The sequence below is a fragment of the Mya arenaria genome, chromosome 5, assembly GCF_026914265.1.
Source record: "Mya arenaria isolate MELC-2E11 chromosome 5, ASM2691426v1".
NCBI classification, from domain to species: domain Eukaryota; kingdom Metazoa; phylum Mollusca; class Bivalvia; order Myida; family Myidae; genus Mya; species Mya arenaria.
In genome coordinates, this window is record NC_069126.1 from 58924391 (window position 1) to 58951698 (window position 27308).

Here is a 27308-nt window from a genome sequence, read left to right on the forward strand (position 1 = left end):
ATTATTTTTGATAATTGCTACGGATTTCCTTGTACAAGTGCATCCGTATCTGCCTGATCGAAAGAACAAGCTTTCAATATGCTGTAAACAGTGTTCATAATATGTCTCACACATAAGTATATTCGAATATGGATTCATTATTATATTCGCTTAAGTTATGTTTTCTTGTCGTTGTTGCTGTTGATGCTCAGGGTAAGTAATCATTGTGTTTCTTTTAACACTTGGGCTTTTATAATAAGAATAACAATAAGTAAAATACAACAGTGTCGGTGTTTTATATACATCAACTTTATGTTTTATGTTTGGTGTTATACTATGATAATTGAATCAAAAGAATTACATTAATTCTAGTTCAGATGGTTTGGTGTTCTTACAAACTTTGAGGATTGAATCAAACTTTGTTTAATAATTTCAATACAGAAATTTTGGTCTTTCTTTATACTCAGATGATTGAATCATAAGAATCAAAATACTTCTAGTACAGCAGGTCTGGTGTTATTATAGACTTTGAGGATATAATAATATTTGGTTAATAATTATTTTACAGCAAATTTGGACTTTCTATAAACTATGAGGATTGAATAATACTTAGACTAATAACTATAATACAGCAATTGTGGTGAATTTTTGTACTCCAATGATATTGAATGAATCATAGCAATAAAAATACTTGAAGTTCAGAAATTTTGATTGTTTCTGTGTTCTATGAGAACTGAATAATAAGAATTATAATAAGTCTAGAGTGTTATTGTAAGCTTATTTATATTCGCACTCGGGCCTTGTCCATTCGGCAAGTGTTCTGATAAAATTGTTAGCCCTTTTATATTTTAGAGCATAGTGCACAGACATAATGTTAACCTGGTTAGATCTTCCCTGGTTCACAAGGGAACCCCATTTAACGTCCCTCCCGGAGGACATTAAGTATTTTTAGAGGTGTGGCGGGGAATCGAACCTGCGATCCCTGGATTGACAGTCAAATGTGTTACCATCCGCCATAAGTCTAGTACAATATTTTTTATGTTTTATAAAAGCCGAATATTGATAGAAACTGTTATGTTTAAATAAATATTGACCAAATGAGATAATATGATAAATAAGATGGAAGTAGAGTTAGTAATAACAACAATATAATACATTCGAAAAAACGTAGAAAACGGTGCAAGTCAATGGATTCAAGTTAGTTCCAAATTAGGTAAGATATCAGAATCATTTAGTTTGTCGAAAGTATTGCTACATATCATTCATAGGACTGTTCTAGTGAATACGCCCGCGTGATAAACACTCGATTTGTAATAAGTATCACGATATAACTAGGGTACAGTACCGACGGAGAAGAACGAAGTGTTTCTGATAGAGAATTTCAAGTAGATACTGTAGATAGTTAAAAAGAGGTCTATAGTAATTGTGATTTACATGTTATTTTCCGAATGTAAAGCACTTCAGATTTTAGATCAAGGACGTCTATGAATGATCGCATGATACACTCCCCGGCCTTCTGTTTGACTGACTAGATATATTCATGTCATGAGCAGTTACTAGAAAGTGTGACACCTAAATGTTTGTGAGTTGAAACTTCTGCTTATTTAACGTCATTTATGAATATAGGTGGAAAAAGCAGTGTCTCTGTTTTAGATTGATTTAATGATACAAGTCACCTCTCAGACCATGCATAAATCCTTTCCATTTCATCACTGAGTTGCTAGGCAGCAATGAAAGGGTAATCGACAACACTATATAAGGGAATGTCATCCGCTTAGGACGAAGGGGTGATTGTATTTCATGAACATCATTGATGTAAATTATGAGAAGCAAGAGCCCTGAAATTGAGCCTTGAAATACCCCAGCAGAGATTATTAAGGTCTCTGGCTTAGAACTAGACAGAATGACCCACTGCAAATCCCAACAATAAGGATCCGGAAATGCCACTTTCACGAAGTTCGAAAAAGGCCTTCATACCACCACCAATCAAAGGGTTTCGAGATGTCAAAAATTACATTCTTTTCCCTCATCTTAAGCAAGACAGATCGATTGAAAGATCAATTCAGCTGACTGTCCGTTGAGTCTTTTGGAATAAAGCCAAGCTTGAAAGAAGTTAGGAAATTAATAACTATGTAAGAAGTTTAAAATATGTTTATGCAAAATTCATTCTAAAACCTTGCTTTGATCACTCATTAATGATTTTGCACGGTAATAACCGACGTTTTTGGGATCAGACTACTTATAAATAGCGCATACATGAGCAGGTTTTTAGTAAGTTTATGGAAACGTCTGGGTGGTATATATAACTGTCATGCAATGTAGGAATATCAGAATCACTAGAATTCGGAAGAGATCTGTTCGGTACATTTAAATGAGTATGAGTTTTGAAGAAGCTTTTCAGAAGGTTTGCCTTATCAGTGTTTGATTCATAGACAGTGCTTTTGTGCATGAAAGGGGGAGGTCTTTAGATGCAGTATTTTGATTAGCCTAACTCTTAATAGTTTTTCATATGTCTGGTCCAATTTCTTTGTTTAGCAGTTCTAACAAGATCGGTAATATGGTAACGTATCTGTCAGATATGCGCCACAGATGTTCATTGTTCGAATGATTAGCACTTACGTTTTCCCTATTTCTCTGTCAGAGTAATTTTTGAATTGCTGTATGAAACAATAGTGGATTCTAAGTGCGAATCTTGACCGTCTTTGAAGGTATACATATTTCACAAAGTTCATCAGTTGTTACCTTTATGCGCATCAAAACTAATCTGTAAGGAATCTAATCAGTAAGGAATGTGAAATGTGGGAAATACCAACGGGGATGATTCAATATTAGGCGTCAGCGATATTTCTGCGATAGCTGGGATGTCAAAATTACGTAGGTCCGCACACAAAATATGTTTACTGAAAACTCTCTGCGCATTGTACGAACAATAATTAAAATACCATCAATAACAGTAGAAATATAAGAATAGAAGAACGGTAGAAATGATGGGGACTTGGACTTTCATGATGGTCACCCGAAAAGTGAAAGCATCGAAAGCAAACAAATCAGTTCAAAGTGATTTAGCGGTTGAACCAATTTTGTGCGTATTAAAAGGGGCTTAACAATTAAACTCTCATTTGAAAAAAAAAAACCCTATTTCAATAGACTTTTAAAATCTGGTAATACTTAGATTTAACATTATGAAGGAATTTAACACATGAATCTGAACTGTACCACAAAAAGAGAAAGGAAGAAAAAGTTGACGTACATAAGCATAAGCAAAAATATAAATGACGGGTTCGCTTATACACCCTTTCAATTATACCGTGTTTGAAATAACTTGCCATTTGATGACGTCACGTGAAGATAGCCGATTCCAGAGCGCTATTTATGCGAGATGATCAATTTTCAGCGGTGGAATGCGATATAAGGTATATAAAAGACTTAATGTCCTTTGAAATATGTTTATTAATTTAAGAAGAACGTTTCATGTATTAATTAACCGAAATAGCCGCACATTGAAGCAAATAAATTGGTCTGTCGCATATTTACGAGTTCTTTGAATGTTTAGTATTAAACATTGATCTATCTCAGATGTGTGTTATCACATCATCATATTTTTATGTTTTAAAATGAAATGTGACATTTATCTTAATATAAGATTTGATGTTTTTCTTCATTTTTTGTCTTCTGTTTGCAGTCAGAATATGTCGTTTTCCTGAAAGCCATATAACGTGCAAGGATGAAATACATGCCAATATGACTGATATTAAAGGAAAAAGGACCCAATGTATTGCAGCTGAAATAAGTCATGTGGAAATAGCAATTAATAAATTTAAAAGGCCTAGTTTAAAAAATGCTGGGCAGGATAATCCCCCGTTGTGCATCTCCTGTTTATTGCACTTGTATCACAGAAGGGACCATTGCCTTTGTAATTGTTTATTGGCACATGACCATTTGGGGTTGACACTTTTCGAGTAGATAATCTCATGTTCTCATTAATTTATATAAGCAATATGCATAGCCAATGTATGTATTAATTAAACCGATTGGAAATAAATTATAAACAGATAAGAGTTGTAAGTTTTTAAATATCTATATAACAACTATATAAAACCATCTTAAATGCATGGTCACCGTTGTTATATCAAAATTGTAAAGCATCCTAGTTTAATCATATTAATGGGCTATTATATATAACACGTTCTTATTCAAAGGCATTGTATTAATAATATTTCTATTCTTAAAATAATAAATTTGCAATAATTAACCTTAGAAGCATACACTTTAAATGGAACTTGTACTTTGGCAATACAGCCTTTTTAACTGAAAAATGATGTTTAGCAAGAACTTATATAAAAGTTACATGAATATGAGTTTATTGCACAGCATGAACTAGCAAACAAATTAACTGAAATGCATTATCATGACAACAGTTGTTATTCATGTACATGTATTTTATCAATATGAATAAAATAGTTTTTTTTACATGTATTTTATCAAAATTCAAAAAAGATTAACAACTATTATGAATATAGGGAAAATTATTAAAATAGTACCATAAACCACATACACATAAATATATATTCCAAATCTAGGATCATAACCTTTTAACTTCAAAACAGGAAAAGAATTATGAGCAGACAGGAGTATGGACAGTTAAATAGTAATCGAAAATACACATTTCAGAGAAACAACTACAGAACGTATAATTTCAGTAAAATAATAACCATACTTTGACATTCCAGTAAAATAATAACAGTACATTATATTTCAGTGAACGTTTTACAGCACACACAAATCAAATACTGTTAAACTAGAACACCAGAAGTGCTCATTTTTTTAAACCAGCTATTCACTAAAACTAGTATTCTATATGAGTTACTTATTTGCCGGAATAGCTGATTTGAACAAGTGCATTTTCTCATATACATGCATCTGTCATGGTTCTAAATTTAATGCAAAATCTTGATAACATCATCTAATTATTCAGTGTGACAATAAATGTTGCCATATTCCACCCTGCAGCGTTGTTGTTCTGCTTTACAATGTAGTACAGGCTAGCATCATGGCTGTAAAATTAAACATGGATTAAAGAGGTGAATGGCACTGTTTGATACAAATAACAATTTTTTTTGACCATATTTCTCCAAAAAACAAAACCCGCTTCACTCAAAATTATTCAATTTATTTCGAAAAAATCCAAATGGAAAAGAAATAGTCGAGAAACTATCCGAAATCCACAACCAACATCGATGATGGGATTTCTGATAAAATACAGTATTAGTCTTATCTGGAGACGTGGCTCATTATCAGAATAATATATTAGCAACATAAAAGCAACACACGAACCAATTTCGACAAGATATACAGCGCATATGATTGGTTTTTCTGAAATGTACAGCAATAATCAAAGCAGAAATCGCCGTATCGGGAAGTTTTTATCCTCAACCTACGTCATTTCCAGTAAGGGGCGCAACTCTTATGTGTCAATTTAGCGATTTATTGAAAGGGTGTATATTGCCTGTTTTCAGAACTGAGGTATTCAGTTTAATATAAGTGAAGTATTAACTTCAGCTGATTTTAAAAGTTGTTCTTAAAGTTGATATTTTAAGTCCTTGGTTTTTAGAGAAAATATCAAAATATAATGATTAATCTTTTATTTTTAAATGCACCCAACGACCAAATGTCTACAGTCATACACTTTATTATTTTCGATAAGAAAACGAAGAGTAATAAAGTATCGAATTTTATAAGTGTTAAAAATAAGACGCCGCAGAAAGAGTTATAAAATATATAATTTAATACTATACCAAAACATTACTTTAATGTTAATGATGGATGGAACTTTCAACACCAGCCTTGTAAGTGTCGAAACTAAGAACACGATCATATCTTTACCGAACTCTTACTACTACTACAACATAGTAATACTACAACATAGTAATAATATTACTAGTAATAATAATAGTAATAATAATAATAGTAATAATAATAATAATAATAATAAAAATAATAATAATAATAATAATAATAATAATAATAATAATAATAATAATAATAATAATAATAATAATAATAATAATAATCGGTGTCATCAAACTCATCTCCACGTCGAAACGAATGGTGAAGAATCCATGACTGACTCATTTCACAACACAAGAAAATAACTCGTTCAGATATGGAATGAAAGCAATGTTCATGCATACAGAATGCAAGACTATGCAAATGTCGGGACACAAGAACATTGCATTGATTAACAACAATAGCCACATCAATCTAAATCATCACAAGAAAAAATCCTAAATCCTGTACTCAAGTGAACATAAGATGTCCACTTCCATGCAATTTGCTCAGTCTACGCAGTTCGCCAGCAGTGCTCAAGTTCAAATATTCCATGATTCCATATCAAATCTTACTTTTTCTTGGTGATTTTATAACAGTTTGGTTCTCCAATTCACACCGACTACTAATGCTACTGCTATTTCTACTGCTACTGCTGCTACTACTACTAAAAAGAACCTCCCAATAATATGTTTAGAATTATAGCACGTTAAATGCTACGTTTGTTTGCGGAAATAAAGAGCACGTAATTTTAGCCAGATTCATCTACAGGTACATACAATGTCGCCCTCGGTAAAACTGCTTCACAGAGCAGCAACTACAGAACATCCCAAAGACTTGCATCAACGGCGATTGATGGTAATGTTGGGAACAACGCTATGGCTAGCGGTTCGTGTTTTGATACGAAGAATGATTACCAACCGTGGTGGAGGGTGGACCTACATCAAGACTACTATATCACCAGTGTCGTTTTATATAACCGACTGGACCAGTGCTGTGGTAAGTGTATACCGCTGAACTGGTATCTTAATGAACTACTAAATAGTATCTGATTAATAAAATCAGTATCAATATATTCGCGATAAAATAAGTGGAACTACATGGATAAGTGAAGAAGCGTTATAAATTAGACATGTTCCTGCTTAAATGTACAACGATAAGGCCCAACATATTCTTACTGAGTGGCTTTCAACGTGATAAGAAAACAAACACGACATCAATGAATGTTGATGCTACCACCTATATAGCAGGGCCAATGAACACTAAGTAAGTAATAACTGGGGGCATTATCCGGAGTGGCTTTCAACGTGATAAGAAAACAAACACGACATCAATGAATGTTGATGCTACCACCTATATAGCAGGGCCAATGAACACTAAGTAAGTAATAACTGGGGGCATTATCCGATTTGTCAGCACAAGGCCTCTACCTTGAGTTTGATGAGTTTAACAAAATGGCGAGTTCAAAGACTCTCCTACCGAGGACCATTAAATAACACACAACAAAATTACGTTTCCGGGCACTGAACATTCTTACGAATTATAATTTACATTTTTAGCTGAACGGACAAGGAATATTAAACTTACAATCGGTAAAAGTTTGGACTCTATGAAGCAAGCAGGATACCTAGATGGCGGGTTGACCACTCATACGTTCATCGTTGACCCACCGTTGGTAGGACGTTTCGTGCAATTGCAGCTGATTGAGATAATGGAGTTTTTCCATCTATGTGAGGTAGAAGTCATGGCATATCCCTCAGGTGATTATATTATAGTTCAATATGCTCTCATAGATGATACATCTTTTTCCAGTTAAAGAATAAATAATAACTTTTTAAAAATGTTTATGCTAATCACACTTATTTTTTGTCCAAGAATGATATGAACAAGAGCTGTCACAGTATGTGACGAATGCCCCCCCCCCCCCCGAATGTGACATTGACCTATGAACAAGGTCAGTAAATGAAAAGTTAAAGATCAAACAAATACATATGGCAAGTTATTTTAAATTGCCTCTGAACATAAAAAATACCACCCATACTTGACAACCTGCATTCTTATGTCCTTATATTCAGCATTCCATTGTGAATAAACACAAAGTGTATCTTTCACCTTAGAGGTAGGGACATGGGTCTTGCACGTGACACGTCGTCTTGGTATGTCGAATACATGTGGCAAGTAATTTTAAAATCTGTCCATAAAAAAAAATACAGCCCGGACATAACAACCAATACTCTGTATCCTTAAATGCAGCACTCCATTGTGAATAAACACCTAAGTGTGACCTTGACCTTAGAGGTAGGGACACGGTTCTTGCACGCGACACGTTGTCTTGGTATGTCGAACACATGTGGCAAGATATTTTATAATCTGTCCATACAAGGGAAAGTTACAGCCCGGACACGACAACCTATACTCTTTGTCCTTATATGCAGCATTCCATTGTGAATAAACACTAAGTGTGACCTTGACCTTAGAGGTAGGGACATGGGTCTTGCACCCGACACATTGTCTTGGTAATTCAAACACATGTGGCAAGTTATTTTATAATCTATCTATACAAGGGAAAGTTACAGCCCGGACACGACAACTTATACTCTATGTCGTTATATGCAGCATTCCATTGTGAATAAACGCCTAAGTGTGACCTTGACCTAAGAAATAGGGACACGGATCTTACACGCGACACGTCGTCATGGTATGCCGAACACATGTGGCAAGTTATTATAAAATCTGTCCATACAAGGGAAAGTTACAGCCCGGACACGACAACATATACTCTATGTCCTTATATGCAGCATTCCATTGTGAATTAATACCTAAGTGTGACCTTGACCTTAGAGGTAGGGACATGTTTCTTGCACACGACACGTCGTCTTGGTATGTTGAACACATGTGGCAAGTTATTTTAAAATCTGTCCATACAAGGGAAAGTTACAGCCCGGACACGACAACCTATACTCTATGTCCTTATATGCAGCATTCCATTGTGAATAAACACTAAGTGTGACCTTGACCTTAGAGGTAGGGACATGGGTCTTACACCCGACACATCGTCTTGGTAATTCAAACAAATGTGGCAAGTTATTTTATAATCTGTCCATACAAGGGAGAGTTACAGCCCGGACACGACAACCTATACTCTATGTCGTTATATGCAGCATTCCATTGTGAATAAACACCTAAGTGTGACCTTGACCTAAGGAATAGGGACACGGATCTTGCACGCGACACATCGTCTTGGTATGCCGAACACATGTGGCAAGTTATTTTAAAATATTTCCATAATATTCTGAGTAATTAAGTCGGACGTACGGACGGACGGACGGTCGGACGGACGGACGGACGGACGGACGGACGGACGGACGGACGGACGGACGGACGGTCGGACGGACGGACGGACGGACGGACGGACAGACGGACAGTGCGATTCGGGGACATAAAAACTACAGAAACAAGTCAAATAGTCATAAACTTAAACATAAACTCCGTAACATTGCACATGGCCCAAGCCAACAACATTTGAACAGAAACAACGCAAACATCTACAAACCGGAAACCTGGAGCAACACTTTAAAACTCCACTAACAAAACAAAACAAATACGATATATAAAACTAGGAGTATTAATCAAAACGAGCGTTAAGGGTTTACTGGAAATGTAGAAGTCATTGCATACAGTTTGGTTATATACATGGTTTTCATGTTTTAAAACAGAAACTTTTATATATTCAAGACAAAACCCACAAACACATTCTTCTGTTGAGATTTGATTATGCCTGCCGGTTTCAATTAATCATTCTTGATTTGAACATCGATATTGGCTGAATAATTATTTATACTTAAAAGGTATCTCTAATAGTTGATGACGTTCTACATTTTACAAAGTTTTTTTTTTTTTTTATAATGAAAACACCGACTCGGACTGTTCATAGATCTGTGACATTTTTTTCATAACATCTATAATTTTTTCTTTAAAGATACTAAGAAATACATTTATGTCGCGAACATCTTGAGATATCCAGATATAACCAGAGCCATGTAAAAAGGCATATACTTTATATTAGTAGCCCACCAAGTACGCCCAACTTCCCATAAAGACTTAAGCATAAAGTAATTTTGCTAAGGGTACCTATTATTAAAGATTTGCAGTAATTTGCAAAAATATATTTAGAAAAAAAGATATACCCGACGGAAATCTTCAACTTCTCTAATAACCATACATGTATGAGTACTCTTATGCTTCCTGCAAAATTCTTTCTGTACATATTCAATCTTAGGACAAAGACATAGCCCAAATTTCGGACCGTAACATAGTTTAGGTTTAATAGTAGGATCAAACATTTTAAACAATTTCCTTTTTGAAAAAAAGCCACAAGGTTTTGCTAACGTTTGTAAGCAAAAAAATATTGAGTTCGAGCCAATTCGTCTGGACTTAGTGTTCATGACATTTTAGGATTAAACAGTAGACCCATACATTTAAAAACAGATGCTGTTTTAACATGTGTACCAAGAAAGTACCATTTCTTAAAATTAAGTAAGGGTCGCAATTTCTAAAAACAATTATTTCAGTATAATCAAGGTTTACCTCCATATCTGTATTTGAATAATAGTAAGCAACGTCATTTGCAAAAATAAGGCATATATTATCTGGTATTTCATTAAGTCTGAAGATTCAAAAACAACCATTTCGTCCGTAAAAGGGCAGATTACTCGTTTATGTATATGGCAAAGATTTTCGAACTTGTATTATTCCCTGTCTTGTACCGATATTAAATGGGCACAAATTAGTTGCATCATCTGGTGTCTTAATGCTTGAATTTAGATTGTTGTATATAGCTTTCAGAACCCCTTAGAAAATTATCAGGTATACCTGTTTTTCGGGAATGATTGGGTAGTTTAACGTGGTTAATTTGTCGAAGCGTTACGAAGTCTACATGTAAACAGTAGGAGCGCTCTCGGTGTCTTGAAAGATATTTCTGTTTCATGGCTTTCAAACAAAACATGTTATCTATCAACTGTCGAATAATTACGACGAAACCGAGCTTGACATTCATTAATCTTATCGTTGTTTTTAGCCCAAACGTATCATCGTTTATTAATAGCACCGGAAAATATTTTGTACGTGGTAATAGGCATAGATATTCTTACTCGTAGTTTGCAGGTACAATATGAGGTCCAGATTTGTACAAATGACATGTGTTACACTGCCCCCACGACTCAGGAACATTGCAAGTTGACACAATGCTATCAAATAAATATCGGAACACGTACATATATATCAAATGTATCAAAAATGCTCCTATCTCGGTACAGGTACATTTATAAAACTCACACGTAATACCATACACTCCACAGCTTTTTTATTGACAAGCCTCCAAATAGAAAACTCAATTAAGGTAAATGGATCGTTTAGTGAGCTAGCACTGCGCTTGAATAAATTGTGATATTTTAAGTATAAGGATCAACTAACACATTCTTCTCAATGCAGAGCACGATTTTGAAATAATGAAGTCATTCTTCTGGACAAATACTACATATAGTTTTAGGCTATTTCGTACAGTTGTTTCCAAAATGAATTATAAACAACAACAACAACTACTACTACTACTACTACTACTACTACTACTACTACTACTACTACTACTACTACTACTACTACTACTACTACTACTACTACTTCTACTAATACTACTACTACTACTACTACTACTACTACTACTACTACTACTACTACTTCTACTACTACTACTACTACTACTACTACTACTACTACTACTACTACTACTACTACTACTACTACTACTACTACTACTACTACTACTACTACTACTACTTCTACTACTACTACTACTACTACTACTACTACTACTACTACTACTACTACTACTACTACTACTACTACTACTACTACTACTACTACTACTACTACTACTACTACTACTACTACTACTACTACTACTACTACTACTACGACTACTATTACTAATACTAATACTACTACTTCTACTACTACTTCTACTACTACTTCTACTACTACTAGTAATAATACTACCACCACTACCACTACCACTATTTCTACTTCTTCTTCTACTACAACTATTACTACTACTACTACTACTACTACTACTACTACTACTACTACTACTTCTACTACTACTACTACTACTACTACTACTACTACTACTACTACTACTACTACTACTACTACTACTACTACTACTACTACTACTGCTACTACTACTACTACTACTACTACTACTACTGCTACTGCTACTACTACTAATACTACTACTACTACTACTACTACTACTACTACTACTACTACTACTTTTATTATTACTCATACTACTTCTTCTACTACTACTACTACTACAATTACTACTTCTACTACTACTACTACTACTACTACTACTACTACTACTACTACTACTACTACTACTACTACTAATAATAATAATAAGTATAATGATTATAACAACAACAATAATAATAATAATAATAATAATAATAATAATAATAATAATAATAATAATAATAATAATAATAATAATAATATTAATAATAATAATAATAATAATAATAATAATAATAATAATAATAATAATAATAATAATAATAATGATAATAAAAAAAATAATAATAATAATGAATGATAATAAAGGCAGTTTCAAAGATCATCTCTATAATATGTTAAAAATTATAGTACGTTAAATGCTCCGTGTTTTGGGCGGAAATAAAGAGCACACATTTTAGCCAGATACATCTATAGGTACATACAATGTTGCTCTCGGCCAAACTGCTTCACAGAGCAGCAACTACAGAAAATCCCGAGGTCTCGCCCCAACGGCGGTTGATGGTGATGTCGGGAATAACGATATGGCTAGCGGTTCCTGTTTTCACACGAATACAGAGTACGAGCCGTGGTGGAGGGTTGACCTACATCAAGACTACTATATCACTAGTGTTGTTATGCATAACCGACTGGATTGCTGTGGTAAGTGTAGACTCGTGTATCATTATCTTAATAAACTACTTAACAGTATCTCATCAGTCAAATAATTATCAACATATTCGCTATGAAACAATTGGAAATACATTGATAAATGAAGTAGCGTTTTAAAGGAAACATGTTCCTGCTTAAAGGCACAATGCTCAAGTCCCAACATATACATACTGTGTAACATACAGTGTCGACAGAAAAGACACACACATTATCAGTGAATGTTGATGTTGCCGCCTATTTAGCAGGGTTAGAGAACTCTTTGTAAGTAATAACTGTGACATTAACCGATAAGTGAGCACAAAGCCTCTACCTTGAAATTGATGACCAACACAAATGGCGGGTTTAAAGACTCTCCTGCCGGGGACTATTCAGTATGTGTATATACTAAAGAAGGCTAAAAATGCCTAAATGACACTCATGTTAATTTGCCCAATCATTTGAATTACGCTTGAAATGTGTTTCTGTTTTACTCTTTATATCCCCATATCTATTATCAAGTAAACGAGTTGCTTTTAAACACAAAATTTCGTTGCGGGTCCGGACACTGGACTTCCTTTACGAATTATAATTTACATTTGTAGCTCAACGGGCAAGGAACATTAAACTGACAATCGGCAAAAGTTTGGACACTATGAGTCAGGCTGGATACCTATATGGCGGGTTTACCACTACTCATACGTTCACCGTTGATCCATCATTGGTAGGACGTTTCGTGCAATTGCAGCTAAAAGGGATAACGGAGTGTTTCCATCTATGTGAGATTGTAGTCATGGCATATACCTCAGGTGATTATATAATATCACAGTATGATATCGTATATATATGCATCGGTAAGAAATTATTACCTGAAAGGAAACAACTCTCGCCTCTATCGCAAGTTAATACTACACACACTGATTCTTTGTCCAGAATGAGAGTTTTAAATAAATGTAAATGCAAACGTCATGGCATACTATATGGTAAGAAAACAGTAGATGATGTAATAACTGACAGTCTACTGATTTACAGTTGATAGTTGTTTGTTTCAGTGTTTAATCACCGAGTGACCACGAACAAATGTTTCATGAATGCCATAAGTGAACTATTTACTTTTGTCGTTCACCATTTCAATTACACTGCCATTTTTAACTGAATTAAAATCTTGCTTTTTTTATACTATGACTAAATTGGATATAAAATGACAGCGAATTAGAGTGTTTGAAACAGAAGGGCTAAATTGAATGCGAACGTCGCGTCCATTCAGAAATGAAGTCATTGTGCTTGTGTCCCAACCCTGTTTGCGCTTAACCACTAGAAGGCATTCCATTAAACTTTCCTAGTATTTCAGTTTGGATGTTGCGATATAGTAATAAACAGAAGCTATTATTATTAAAATGTTATTTTTCACTGATTGATACTGTCAAATGTTGTTTTACTGATAAAGCTCAATTATTCACAAGAAGGCATCCAACTTTTCTAGTACTTCAGTTTGGTTGTTGCTATATAGTATAACTATTAAATCATAAATATCACAGGTTTTATGTACTCCGATTCTTGAATCATGATATTTATACGAATTTTAATACAACGATAAAGGTAATATATTAGGCTTTAATCATTCGAGCTACAATCATTATAATACAGAAACTTTGGTGTTTTATATACTCTGAAGATTACATCATCAAAATACAAATTACCAAATAGCTATTCAATTCACCAGTTTTGGTGTTTCTCTATGATATGTGGTTTGGACCAAAGGAATAACAACTATTTTGAGAGCAATTTTCGTGTTTTTTTTTAAACTCTGAATTTTGAATCACAAACATATAACAAAAACCAGGGCTGCAGTGTTGGTGTTTTATATACCCTTAGGCTTAAGTCGTTAGATGTAATTATTCTTGTATAACAGTTATTTGTGTTCTTATATACTCAAATGTTTGAGTAATGGAATTGTTATCATTCTAGTTCAGCAGTTTTGAGTTCTTATATACTTTTTATAAGAATGACAGCATTTTCGAACAACAGCTTTGATTTTTATACACCCCAAGTCTTGAATTATAAAATGTCATAATACTGGTACAGCAGTTTTGAGATTAGAATTTACTCCGAGTCTTGAGTAATGTTTATTTATATTCCGGAATTAGACTCACAGTGAGTGATGATAATAATCTTAACACAGCAGGTTTGAAGTTTCTCTAAAACGGTTCAATCATGATAATTATAAGTATTCTAGTACAGCTGTTTTGAGCTTGTATATGTTATAAGTATGTAATGTATCACAATGATTCAAATACAGTTGTTTCGGTGTTTTAAAATACTCCGAGGTATTTCTACATACTCCGTGATTTCCCTCATGGTAATTATAAAAATTGAAATACAGCAGTTTTAGTGTATCTTTATACTCCGACGCTTGAATCGTAAGAAATATAATGAATTTTAATGTAACAGTTTTGGTGTTTCTATAATAGACTTATTCTGCTTTTGTTGTCTTGGTGTTTGTATATTCTCTGAGGCTATAATCACAAAACTTACAATCATGCTAGTTCCAAACATCCGATGTTTCTATAAACTCCAAGGCTTGAACCATGGGAATTACACTAACTTTAATATAGCATATTTGGTGTTTTCATTAACTCGGAGGGTTGATATTAAGTCATTCCACGTTGAAGACGTCATTTATTATACCAATATAGTTTTTTCATTATTTAAAACATACCTTATATACAAAACATTATCACTATTATCCAAACAAATGATTATTGAATCACCAGTTGCTTTGTTTTGCTTTAAATCCGTTTTTTGTGTATTTTCCTGATTTCAGACAACAAAGCACACATTTAATTTCAAAGGATATCGGACAATCAACAATACACACCACAATCAGTCAATGAGATACTTGTTGACCATCTTATTAATGATGCATTCCGGATTATGTGTACGTTGAACAACATTACTAATATGAAAACCTTTGGTTTCTTAGTCATGTGGCAGGGTGCTTATTCTTTGATTGGCGAAATGCACAATGTTGAGCCATCAATAACAGAAATATACAAGAAACCTGGTCCGTATTCAAATGGTTCTAGCTGGACCGATGTCGGTCGCTTTGACAATGTGACAAGTAATAGTCGCTACTCAACACTTGGTGTGTTTAGGCCGCTGTCCTCAATGACTTGTTCAGATGCGGGTGTGTATTCCTGTGATGTTGGGTACATAAATTCTGCCTCTATAATGGTATTTCACACAGGAATTATAAGGAAGGAACTTAAGGTATAAGGTGAGGATTAATGTTTGTTATTCATATTGTATTTTGACGCTCAAAACATGTCTCAAAAATCAGAAATGTTTCAAAGTTATGTTTTTAGGATGTGCCCCAGGTTCAAGTGTATTTGCAGGTAATTCAATAAATGTATTAAACAGTATATGTATATATAGAGAGAGTGTGGTAATCTGAAAGGAAGTCTGTGTTATCTTTATCGTTTTAAACAATGATTAGTTCATATTTTTGAAAAGTTATTTTGCTTTAGTTACTCGGAATTGTATTCCGTCTTATGTGGATAGAGTTGGGATCCCCAATCATAGCATTACATTGGGTGTCTTGTTTTTTATTATCGTTTGTTTTATTTAGTTTACTCAAGTTAATGCATACCTTGACAATATTTACCATTTACCGCTTAACCTTTTGCGTTGTTATATCATACTCATTTTTCCATTTTGTCTTAGCTAACACCCACTTGTTTTGAATAGAAAAAATGTTCTTTTTTTGCCAATAAATAAGTTGTTTGTATATCTTCAGTAACACATTCGAAAATCACTAAACGAATCTTTGATGCAAGCAACGATGAAGGTGGAATAATTTCTGAATTAACAGATTCAACTCCAATTGTTCATGTTGGTCAGAAATTGCGGCTGCAATGCACGGCCAACACTGGGACTTTCAACACATCGGTGCAGATTGTTTGGATGAAAAGAAGCCTTGAGAACGGCAGCCATCTTGCCCCTTTTTTCCTCGGATAAACACATAATCGGAGAACCTAAGGCTTTTGGCATGTGTGAGTTTAAAAAGACTGACTCGATAATATACGATGTTACTCGGGAAGACGCTGAAAGAACGTCAAAAAACGGTCTTCATTTTCAGTGTTACGTTCATATTACATCGATAGACTGGAAAACACCTGAACAATAAAGACGATATTTCAGTTTTGTTGTCCGTAAGTTATTGTTATTATATTTAGTAAAAATGCAATTTAATTATTTATATAATTTGAATTGTCGTTTGTTAATATATGTGTCATGCATTTCAGGCATTTGAACTTTACACAGCTTTTTATTCTCGAAATGAGACTAATGATAAGAGAATAGTATATTTAACCAAGAATATTTCTTGCAGATTCGAATGATGAAAACAGCGATATTCAAAATGACACGAATGAATGCTTATGGTATGTATGCTACTTTATATATACGGACATTAATTGTTTTCATTATTTCGGGATAGTTACAAATTATCAGCCTTACAATCAAACGTTCACAATTTTAGTATTAATATTATTTATAGTTATTATAATGTTATCATATTTATAAATCCATATATGTATAAATCTGTCATTTTAATATGTTAGCAATGGTAAATGTTACTATTCATTTAAGGTAGGGTTGTTACTATAAACACGTTTTGACTGACCATTTTAAGATTCGGTTGACAGAAACGACGAAAATAGCGGTGGTTTGAATAAAACGACAGCTAAAAGTAATACTATGAATACATTCGTCCAATCACATATTGATTGAGAGCAATTTAATTATTTGTATGATTTATATTGTCGTTTGTTTATATATGTGTTATGCTTTTCGCGGCATTGGATCTTAACACAGCTTGTTATTCTCGAAATGAGACTTAAGAAAAAAAAATGTATATTGAACCAAGAATAATTATTGCAGATTCTTATGAAGAAAACAACGGTATTTAAAATGAAACGAATGAAACAAATGCCTATGGTATGTATAAAAATTTAAATGAACGGACATTATTTGTTTTCATTATTTCGGGATAGTTACAAATTATCAGTCTTTCCATCAAATGTTCACAATTTCAGTATAAACTTTATTTATAATTATCATAATATCATATTTGTGAATCTTTTTTTTCTCTATTTCCATACAATAACTAAGTGTGTTTATCTTCCAATTATTATATTTGGAAGAAAGAATATATTTATCATTTCAATTTAATGAAATGAAACATCCAACTTTTTATCCTAGATAGGTTTTTAACTATTAACACGTTTTAGTTTCACCATTTTAAGATTCAGTCGACGGAAACGACGAAAATAGCGGTGGTTTAAATACAACGACAGCTAAGGGTTATTGTATGCATAAATCATTCGTCCAAACACACATTGATTGATAAATGATTGTTAAATATTACGGAACAACCGTTCTAAACTAATCCGACTCATCACTGTTCCAGTTGGATGTCAGGTGTCCCCATATTATTGCGGTATCATAGGCAAGGTGTAATTGCACAGTAAACAAACATGTTAGACATAAGCCGAAAATAAGCCGAAAATAATATAAAATAAATACGTTTGTTTGGCCTCCAAACATTGAAAATCAATGATATTGACGTGCAATTTTAATAGAAATAAGGAGCAAATGTGCAACCTGAAATAACTGAAATATCTGTCACTTATTTTACATATGTTTTATGAGTACGCATATTTCTTTCAAATGATTCCAAAATTGATTGGCTTCATCTAGCATGAAAATTTAACATATAGTTTAAAGTATGAAGTTTTCAGAAAACTACTTATTGGTGAACTGAGTTCCTTAAATACTCGTTTATTGTTGTTTGTTTCTTGATACTTTAACACTGCTAATTCCATTGCAGTAAGTAAATAAATATTGATTGGCGTTATATTCAATATGTTTTTGTCTAGCAGGTATACATTCCATTTTTGTTACATTTTCTGTATTATGAATTCTAAGTAGTGATCTAATACCACTTACAGTATGTGTTGCGTTGTCTTATTTCTTATTGGCATTTAGAGATTCCCGCGACACCGGTGGCTTTTTTCACTGCCTGAGTGCTGTTTGGATCCCGTCAATGGATCGTAAAAAAGTGGATTTGTGAAATGCCAATTTGCCAAAGTTTTATAAATTGTTAACTTGAGGAGTTGACAAACGCTAAATAAATTGTTTATGTCCTAGATTTCTTTACATTAATTAATTATAATAATTTAAAGCCATGAAAGGTACATCGAGGATATATACGAATATCCGAACCATAAATTAAGAAGTATTTAACTTTGCAATTGTGCAAACGTATAATACCTACTTAAGACATTATCGAAGACCATAACATTTATACAAAAGACAAAAGACGCTTATGTTGATCTCGATATGTGCACTTCAAAATAAGTATTGAACAAAGTACTCTTTTAAACTTTAAACTAACAATAATTGTATTCGATAGATGATTATCATGTTTGAAAATACAAATTGATAACCGTTTTATACAAATCACCACATGTATCAGTTCTGTTGATACATAATTTTGGTGACGAAATTGCTTAATGGAAAGCAAATTGAACGTCAAGTTCTGAAATTATTTCAGAGTTTCCTGTTAATACGACAGTTATATCGGGAATAATTGGAGGTGTTTGTGCTTTGGTTATTGGTTGTGCTATTGGAGCCGCCGGGATTCTACTGAAGAGAAAGATCTCCAAGGGCTGCTGTCAAAAAGCTGGTACTTGTCCATTTTTTGCAGGGATTATTTACTAAATAAATTAGGAACAAAAATGCACATTTCTAAGACTAATAACAGAATATATTATCTTTGAAAAGTGATATGACTTAAAAAGGTTTTATAAAAACTGTACGCTCAGTCATCTTGATTGATCACTACATTATCAGAAAATTGTTAAGTATGATATTTTTTATTCTGCTACTTTTGCTCGTTCATATTTCGTTAGGATACTCTATTTCAGGTGAGAAGTCTGAGGAAACCAGTCGGTCAGTATTACACGTGGATTTGAAAGTTTATTAATGTATTATTCAGTTAAGTAATACATATATTTTATCAATGAAGAACAATATTTTGAACACCACAACGGACAACAAAACTGAATTTACTTTAGATATAATTCATGTATCAACCTTTAAGTTACCATTTACTTTTAAGTAACCCGGATGCACAAGCTGACACCGTCCCTTCTGCAAGAGACTTGGAAATGTACACAGAAATAGGTAACGCCGAAAATAAAAACAAATTGTTGCTTATCAAACAAGGTGTACATACTGTTTGGGAACAGCAAAACATTATTTTTTAGGTAACTAGGTAATGTTTAACAATTGATACCTCTAATCAAACACACTGTACCGAATCCTTGTGGATAAATTTGTTTTCTTTTAAATGGTGCTTCTGCAATGTTTCATTACAAAAGAAAGCATTCCATCTGCCTGTCAAACATACGCTTGTTTCCTTTCAGAAGAAATTTATAACATACAAAGACAGTAAGTTATGATCACTACAACAAGGTCATAAACCATTAATAAAAGCTTTACGTGATAATAGTTAAAGGAAATTCATTTAAATATCCATGATATACTGGTGTCAAACTTTTTAATGTGATACAATTGTGTAGACAGTCATAATGAAAGCAAGACAGCTTTTTAAATAAATGAAAACTAGCTTAATTGTATTATTATTTACTTAGTTTACGTTTATTTGCACTACCGACTTTAACTGTTCAATCTAAAGAAATTTCATCTAAAGAAATCCCACCACTTACGCAATAACGGCATCATCTACGAATCAGATACAGACAAAGCGAACCTACTTAACACTTTCTTTCAATCTCAGACTCAATTAAATATACCAAACAGGCCACTTCCTTCCTCCATTGATACTGATAATCCAAAACTACAAGACTTTGTTATTTCACTTCAAGACGTAATTGATTCAATAATGGTTCTTAAAACAGGCAAAGCAACTGGACCAGACTTTATAAATAGCTTTGTGCTGAGGGAGGTAGCAATTGAAATTTCTTACCCACTTCGTGACCTTTTTAATACCTCACTTCGGCTTGGTAAAGTACCATGTAAGTGGAAGCTAGCTCATGTCTGTGCTATTTATAAGAAGTCTGACCCCCAAGATGTTGGAAATTATCGTCCTATTTCCCTATTAAGTGTTATCTGTAAGGTTCTTGAAAGAATTTTGCATAAGTATATGTTCAATTTCTTGCGTCATAACGACTATCTACCACCATTTCAATCTGGTTTTGTTCCTAAAGACTCCACTGTCAACCAGCTTGTATAGATCTATCATTCTTTTTGCCTCGCTCTAGATGAAGGTAAAGAAGTAAGAGCAGTATTTTGTGATATTTCGAAAGCTTTTGATCGAGTATGGCATGATGGTCTAATCCATAAACTTCGTGAAAGTGGCATTACCGGTTTTTTATTGTTATGGCTTTGTGATTATCTCAGCGAACGTAAACAACGTGTTGTTCTTTCTGGTTGTATGTCTGATACGGTTACAATATCAGCTGGAGTCCCTCAAGGCTCCATTCTTGGGCCTCTGCTCTTTCTTATCTACATTATTGACATTGTCTGCGATATACAAATACATATACGGCTATTCGCAGATGATACAACCTTGTACTTAATAGTCGAAGACCCCGTGCTTGCCGCGCAGCAACTTACTGATGGCCTAGAAAAAATCCATATGTGGGCTGACAGATGGCTTGTTACATTTAATCCTGCGAAAACCAAATCGCTACTTTTCACTAGGAAGTCTAATAGACAAGTGCACCCCACAATATTCATGAATAATACCCAACTATCCGAAGTTACAACTCATAAACACTTGGGCGTCACTCTTTCTAGCACATGCTCCTGGCACGATCATATTCAATCCATCAAACAGAAGGCTTGGCAGCGAATTCACTTCATGCGATCATTCAAATACGTTCTTGATCGTAAATCGCTTGAGGTTCTGTATTTCACATTTATTAGGCCTTTGTTGGAATATGCCGATGTTGTCTGGAATAATCTGACTCAAGCTGATGAGGATGACTTAGAAAAAGTACAACATGAGGCGGCCAGAATTATATCGGGGGCAACTCGACTAGTATCTCTAACCAATCTTTATGTTGAAACTGGAATCGAACCACTCAAATAAAGGCGACGTAAACATAAACTTATCCTATTTTACAAGATGTTTCACTCCCTTGCACCAGCATATCTAACTTCACTAATTCCAACAAGAGTTGGCGATACTACCTCGTATAACCTTCGAAATGCAGATAACCTTCGGAACATTTCATACAAATCACAGTTGTTGACGAGTTCATTTCTGCCATCACCTATATCCACATGGAACGCACTGCCGGAAGAAATTCGTTCATCGCCATCCGTACCTTCTTTCAAATACAAACTTAACAAGTACACAAAACAAGTTCCTGACTTCTACTACGAAGGTGACCGCAAATCCGCGAGGTTACGTATGCACTGTAGCAATCTTAATGAACATCTATTCTCAAAAAATATTGTAAACAGTCCTAATTGTCAATGCGGTGAAATTGAGGACACCTTTCACTTTTTCTTCACCTGTCCATTATATAGCGTCCAAAGAAATCATCTAATTTTTCAGTTATCCACCGCTGGGCAATTGTCTCTTCAGCTGTTACTCTTTGGGTCGAAGGAAGCCTCATATCAAAAGAACAAACTTATCTTTGATAGCGTCCAGAACTACATACGCCAATCTAAACGTTTTTGAGTACACATTATAACAAACCTTATCCCAATCCCGATCTGACCAGTGCCTGTACCACCTCTCTCGTTCAGCTTCCTTTTATTCTATCGTTATCTTTTCCTCCTTCAAACTAAATGATTTCAGACTAAAACAACTTGTTTTACATACCATAGTTTACACAGTACGACTATAAGATTATATTTATTCGAGTCACCGCAACTTGCGCACTAGCCTAAGCAGCGTAAATGACCTACAGAAGCGAGACATAGTATAAGCCTTAAGGCTTTCTTCTCAATTCTGTTTACACTATTGTTTTGTTGCATAATTAACATATTCGTTGTTTATATGCATAACATATTTGGTCTTTGTTAACGTTGATTATGCTCAAATTTGTTAAACTAAACTAATTGTAAATATTATATCGAAATAAATATTGTTTAAACCAACTGTTCAATCAATTGTTACATTACAACTTGTTAGGCGCTATAGACTCAAACACATTCACAGAAATAAGTAATGTTTGGCAAAGGTAGATATTGTCAAGGTAATCGTTATTGCTAATATTCCTTGAAATTGAAGTCATTAGTGTGCATTCGAATGGTATAAAACAAATGTGTGAAATTTAAAAGTGGTTTTCGTTGGCGCACATTACTTTTATTTTGGCTTATCATCAATAACAAATTATTATTGAAACGAAATAGTTGGGCATTTAAAAACCAAAAGCAATGAACGTAAGTGTTTGCATTGACCATTCAATTATGGTTCATCTTTGCATGTTTAAAAATCTTATTAAAGGGAGATTTTGTTTTTAATGTACTTCTGCTGCACTTAGCAAATATGCTTTTCTTGTCACGTTTTCGTTTTTGGCCAGATTTTAAATACATGATAGGTCAGATGTGATTTTGAGGGCCTTAACAAAGGCCTGATCCCGAATTTCTGTTTAGGCGCCAATCCATGAGCATACTGTATACTGTAAATGATATCGTGAAATATGATACAATCACTTGGAATATTTTAAATATGATGTGAAATTCGTCAGTGTATTACTCACGCTACATATTTTTTAACAATAAAGTAAGTGGTTTGTTATAATTTTATATTTTGATGTAACACATCAAGTATAAAATATGCTTAGTTAAACAGTCTTAATCGAACCGAATATACATTTTGTAGGATTTTTTTTTTTAAAAATCGAATTTCATCAATTTTAGCTGAATTATGTCATTTTTAAAAGCAAAAAACCTCTCTTTAAAATCAACCCTATTTATTCCCGTCAAAAGCATCAATTGAAATTTAAATGAAATAAAACAACCCTAATTGATACATAATTTCAAAATGGTATTAACACTTTACTCTGGACAGGTAACTCTGGGCAATTGAAAACGCGTGCATTTTTAAGCTCAACTATAAAGGAAACATTTTTAACCAATCAGAAGCCAGTAAACGTTTTCTCATGATAAAGTGATATTTAACACGGAAAACCCAACACCAGTACATATAACAATAAGCAATTTACCAAGAACATAATAGGGTGTGTCCTTATTTGTGTTGTTGTTGTTGGTGTTGTTGTATTTGTAACATATATTCCATTAGACTGTCTTACAGACAATTTTATTAATTGCAGGAGAAATATCTGACCGTCAAGGAAAGTAAGTCATAATTAGGTACTCTTAGGTATGTTAATTTGCAAATACTTAAACTGTATACACTTTCAATTATAATTTTTCTGCTGGGCTTGTTTTATACTTGACCTATTTTACATTCCCTTTACTTCAGTTGTAGACGTACAGGTGAATCGAGTTTCACCGTTCAGACAAATGATCTGTTGCACTACAGGGAGTTCGGCGCTAGAGTCTCCGAACCGTACACCGAATTAGGTAATGAACGGCAATGGTGATATTTGCAAGTGTGTAAACCGGACGCGAATTCTAGTATATGTTTTAAATATTCGGCTTTCTAAAAATCCATAATACGCGTATGTGTTTTTCCGATTCCGTATCAGCACAGTAGCGTAGGTCGAGTGTTGTGGTTTACACACCGCTGTTTAGTAAAATTTACTACTAATATGTTTAGAAAGAAGTATTATGTTTGCGTTAAAAAAAAATCAACATAGTTCAACTATATTTTTTTTGTTAATATGAAGACAATTAACTAGATCAATAATGCAATTGATCTTGACGTTGTTTCTGGAGCGAATGTTCCATGAAATATTGTGCAAAAGCAATTTAGAATCATGGCTGCTGGATATATAAATTCAATATAAATAAGTTTGTTTTTTTCTGATAGCACATATCAAGTCCCTGCGGTCTACCAAACTTGACGTATCTCGGGTCGACAGAGAAAAAATGTTCGATATAAATATCCTTTAAATATATCTTGCCGCTTGTATTAAAATTCAAATTAAGAATATACTGTTTTTAGCGAATCTATCATGTTTTCAAAACGGAATCCATGACGAAAATTAAAAATACGCTGTTCTGTTTCAGATAACCCGATTTACGAAAACATTCGCAAATGAAAAGCTGCATTAGTTTCTTTTAAAAGTAATTCACCACACGTGAGACAATTTCATGTTAAAATCAAACTTTGAAACGTATGACCAGATACCAACTAGTCGCCACAATTTCTTAGGTTTATTGCAAATGTGGTTTTGGAAGGTTTTTGTCGGCATGCAGAATGTTTTCAGTAATGTCCCAGGCCCAGGGAAAGTAAGATATTTGCTGGTTTAGTATTTGTACCCGTTTTCTTCAATTTCGTGGCATTCATTTATCACTTAAATCATCGAATGTCTCTTTTAATATTGTATTAATCCGTGCATGGTTTTTTCCATTGTATTCACTATTATTGCATGCAATAAATTGTTATCCATTTAAATGTATAGGTTTTTTGAATGATACAATGAAAGATGGTAGGCTAATAGAGTCTAACAAGATGCTTGCCACTTACAGCATACTGGTTGTTCAAATTTAATCACCAAATTAAGAAAGAGTGCCCAGCTTGAATCAGAATGTTCCAAACGTTTTTTTTGCGTTCAGCGAGTGTCACTTCTTGAACATTATAGATTTGTATTTTGGGCCGGTGTCCTTATTTTTTTATATTAAATCACTTTTGTATTGTATTGTAGTCATGCATGAAGAGTTTCATTTTGTAAAAACAATGAGATACATATTTGAAACATTCTTATGAATATGTATTGATGAATGTGGCACACTTTTATGTCAAAAGCACTGACAATCTGTAAACACCTAAGTACATATATATGAATCATGAATATTTCAACTGTTATTATTTACGGATGATAAATTGTCTAATGTTTGGTAGGAAGCAACCATCAAATAAGATTAAATATACATTTTTTAAGTTCTATGCTCAATTGTTTGAAAGCATTTGAAAGCGTATTTTTGCAGATTACTTAAGCGGTTGGTATTTCATTTTTTAAATAATACAATAAGAAATCTACCGTGACAAACCCAGGACATTTAAGTATCCATATGGAATTACGATTTTGTACTTTTTGTCTTAAGAGAAACGTATATATTGTTGAAAATAACATTCATGTTCTTATGGATTGCACACAAGACGAGGAACTACTTATTTTCATAAAATTGACAGTATTGTTAACAATGAAACACAAATTGTACAGTTGTAGATAGATGAACGAATTTATTGTATATTTACATCGTCGATATACTTGAAGTTGTCATCTGAATATAGAGACTTAACTTAAACGAAATTGAATATATTGATATACTTAAATGTTTCTGTTTAAAATTAACAGCGCATAGTATATGTAATAGTATATGTAAATATCATTACATCTCATCATTTATTGTGCATGCATTTCATAAAACATACATCACTTTTTGAACATTATTTATTTGTATTTTGGGCCGGTGGAGTTATGTATTATGAATAAATCACTTTTGAATTGTATTGTAGTCATGCATGAAGAGTTTCATTTTGTTTAAACAATGATATACATATTTGAAACATTCTTATTTATATGTATTAGAGAATGTGTCACACTTTTCGTGTCAAGAGCACTGACAATCTGTAAACACATAATTACATAGATATGAATCATGAATATTTCAACTGTTATTATGAACGGATAATTAATTGTCTTATGTTTGGTAGGAAGTGACAAACAAATAAGATTTCGTATTAATCTTTTAAGTTTTATGCTCAATCGTTTATACTTGATAGCGTTTGAAAGCGTACTTTTTGCAGATTACTTACGCGGTTGGTTTATCATTTTTTAAATAATACAATAAAAAATCTACCGTGACAAACCAAGGACATTTAAATATTCATATGGAATTCCGATTTTGTGCATTTTGCCTTAAGAGAAACACATATGTTTTTGAAAATGAGATTCATTTTCTTATGGATTGCACCAAAGACGACGTATTAGGGGCTATTTATTTTTTTAACATGGACATAATTGTTAACAGTGAAACACAAATTGTACAGTTATAGATAGTTTAACGAATTTATTGTATATTTACATTGTCGAAGTACTTGAAGTTGTCATCTGAATTTAGAGAGGCTTACTTAAACGAAATAGAATATATTGATGTATATAAATGTTTCTGTTTAAAATTTACAGCACATAATATATGTAGATATCATTACATCTCATTATTTATTGCGCATACATAACATAAAATATTCATTACTTTTTGAACATTATAGATTTGTATTTTGGGCCGGTGGAGTTATGTATTATAAATAAATCACTTTTGAATTGTATTGTAGTCATGCATGA

General features: G+C 33.2%; 1 protein-coding gene across 6 annotated transcripts; it reads left to right on the forward strand.

The window, feature by feature from the left end:
• The first annotated feature begins 58 nt into the window (after positions 1–58).
• On the forward strand, positions 59–27290 carry LOC128233914 (uncharacterized). Of its 6 annotated transcripts, XR_008260811.1 has the most exons (13): positions 59–192; positions 6577–6804; positions 7365–7565; positions 12577–12801; positions 13392–13595; positions 15611–16063; positions 16583–16997; positions 17177–17228; positions 17728–17784; positions 19403–19534; positions 19761–19775; positions 19970–20034; positions 24165–24393. XR_008260811.1 is itself a non-coding variant. In XM_052947793.1 (9 exons), exons 3-9 carry the CDS (start codon positions 17183–17185, stop codon positions 25056–25058), a joined length of 426 nt encoding a protein of 141 aa, XP_052803753.1. In that variant the 5' UTR covers positions 15277–16063; positions 16583–16997; positions 17177–17182; the 3' UTR covers positions 25059–27290. The 6 variants fall into 6 exon arrangements, 2 of the variants coding, with proteins under 2 accessions (XP_052803753.1, XP_052803754.1); XR_008260810.1 differs by lacking the exons at positions 19761–19775; positions 24165–24393 and adding an exon at positions 19776–19800 and having other exon boundaries at positions 19970–20367; XR_008260812.1 differs by lacking the exons at positions 17728–17784; positions 19761–19775; positions 24165–24393 and adding an exon at positions 19776–19800 and having other exon boundaries at positions 19970–20367.
• Positions 27291–27308: the final 18 nt, after the last annotated feature.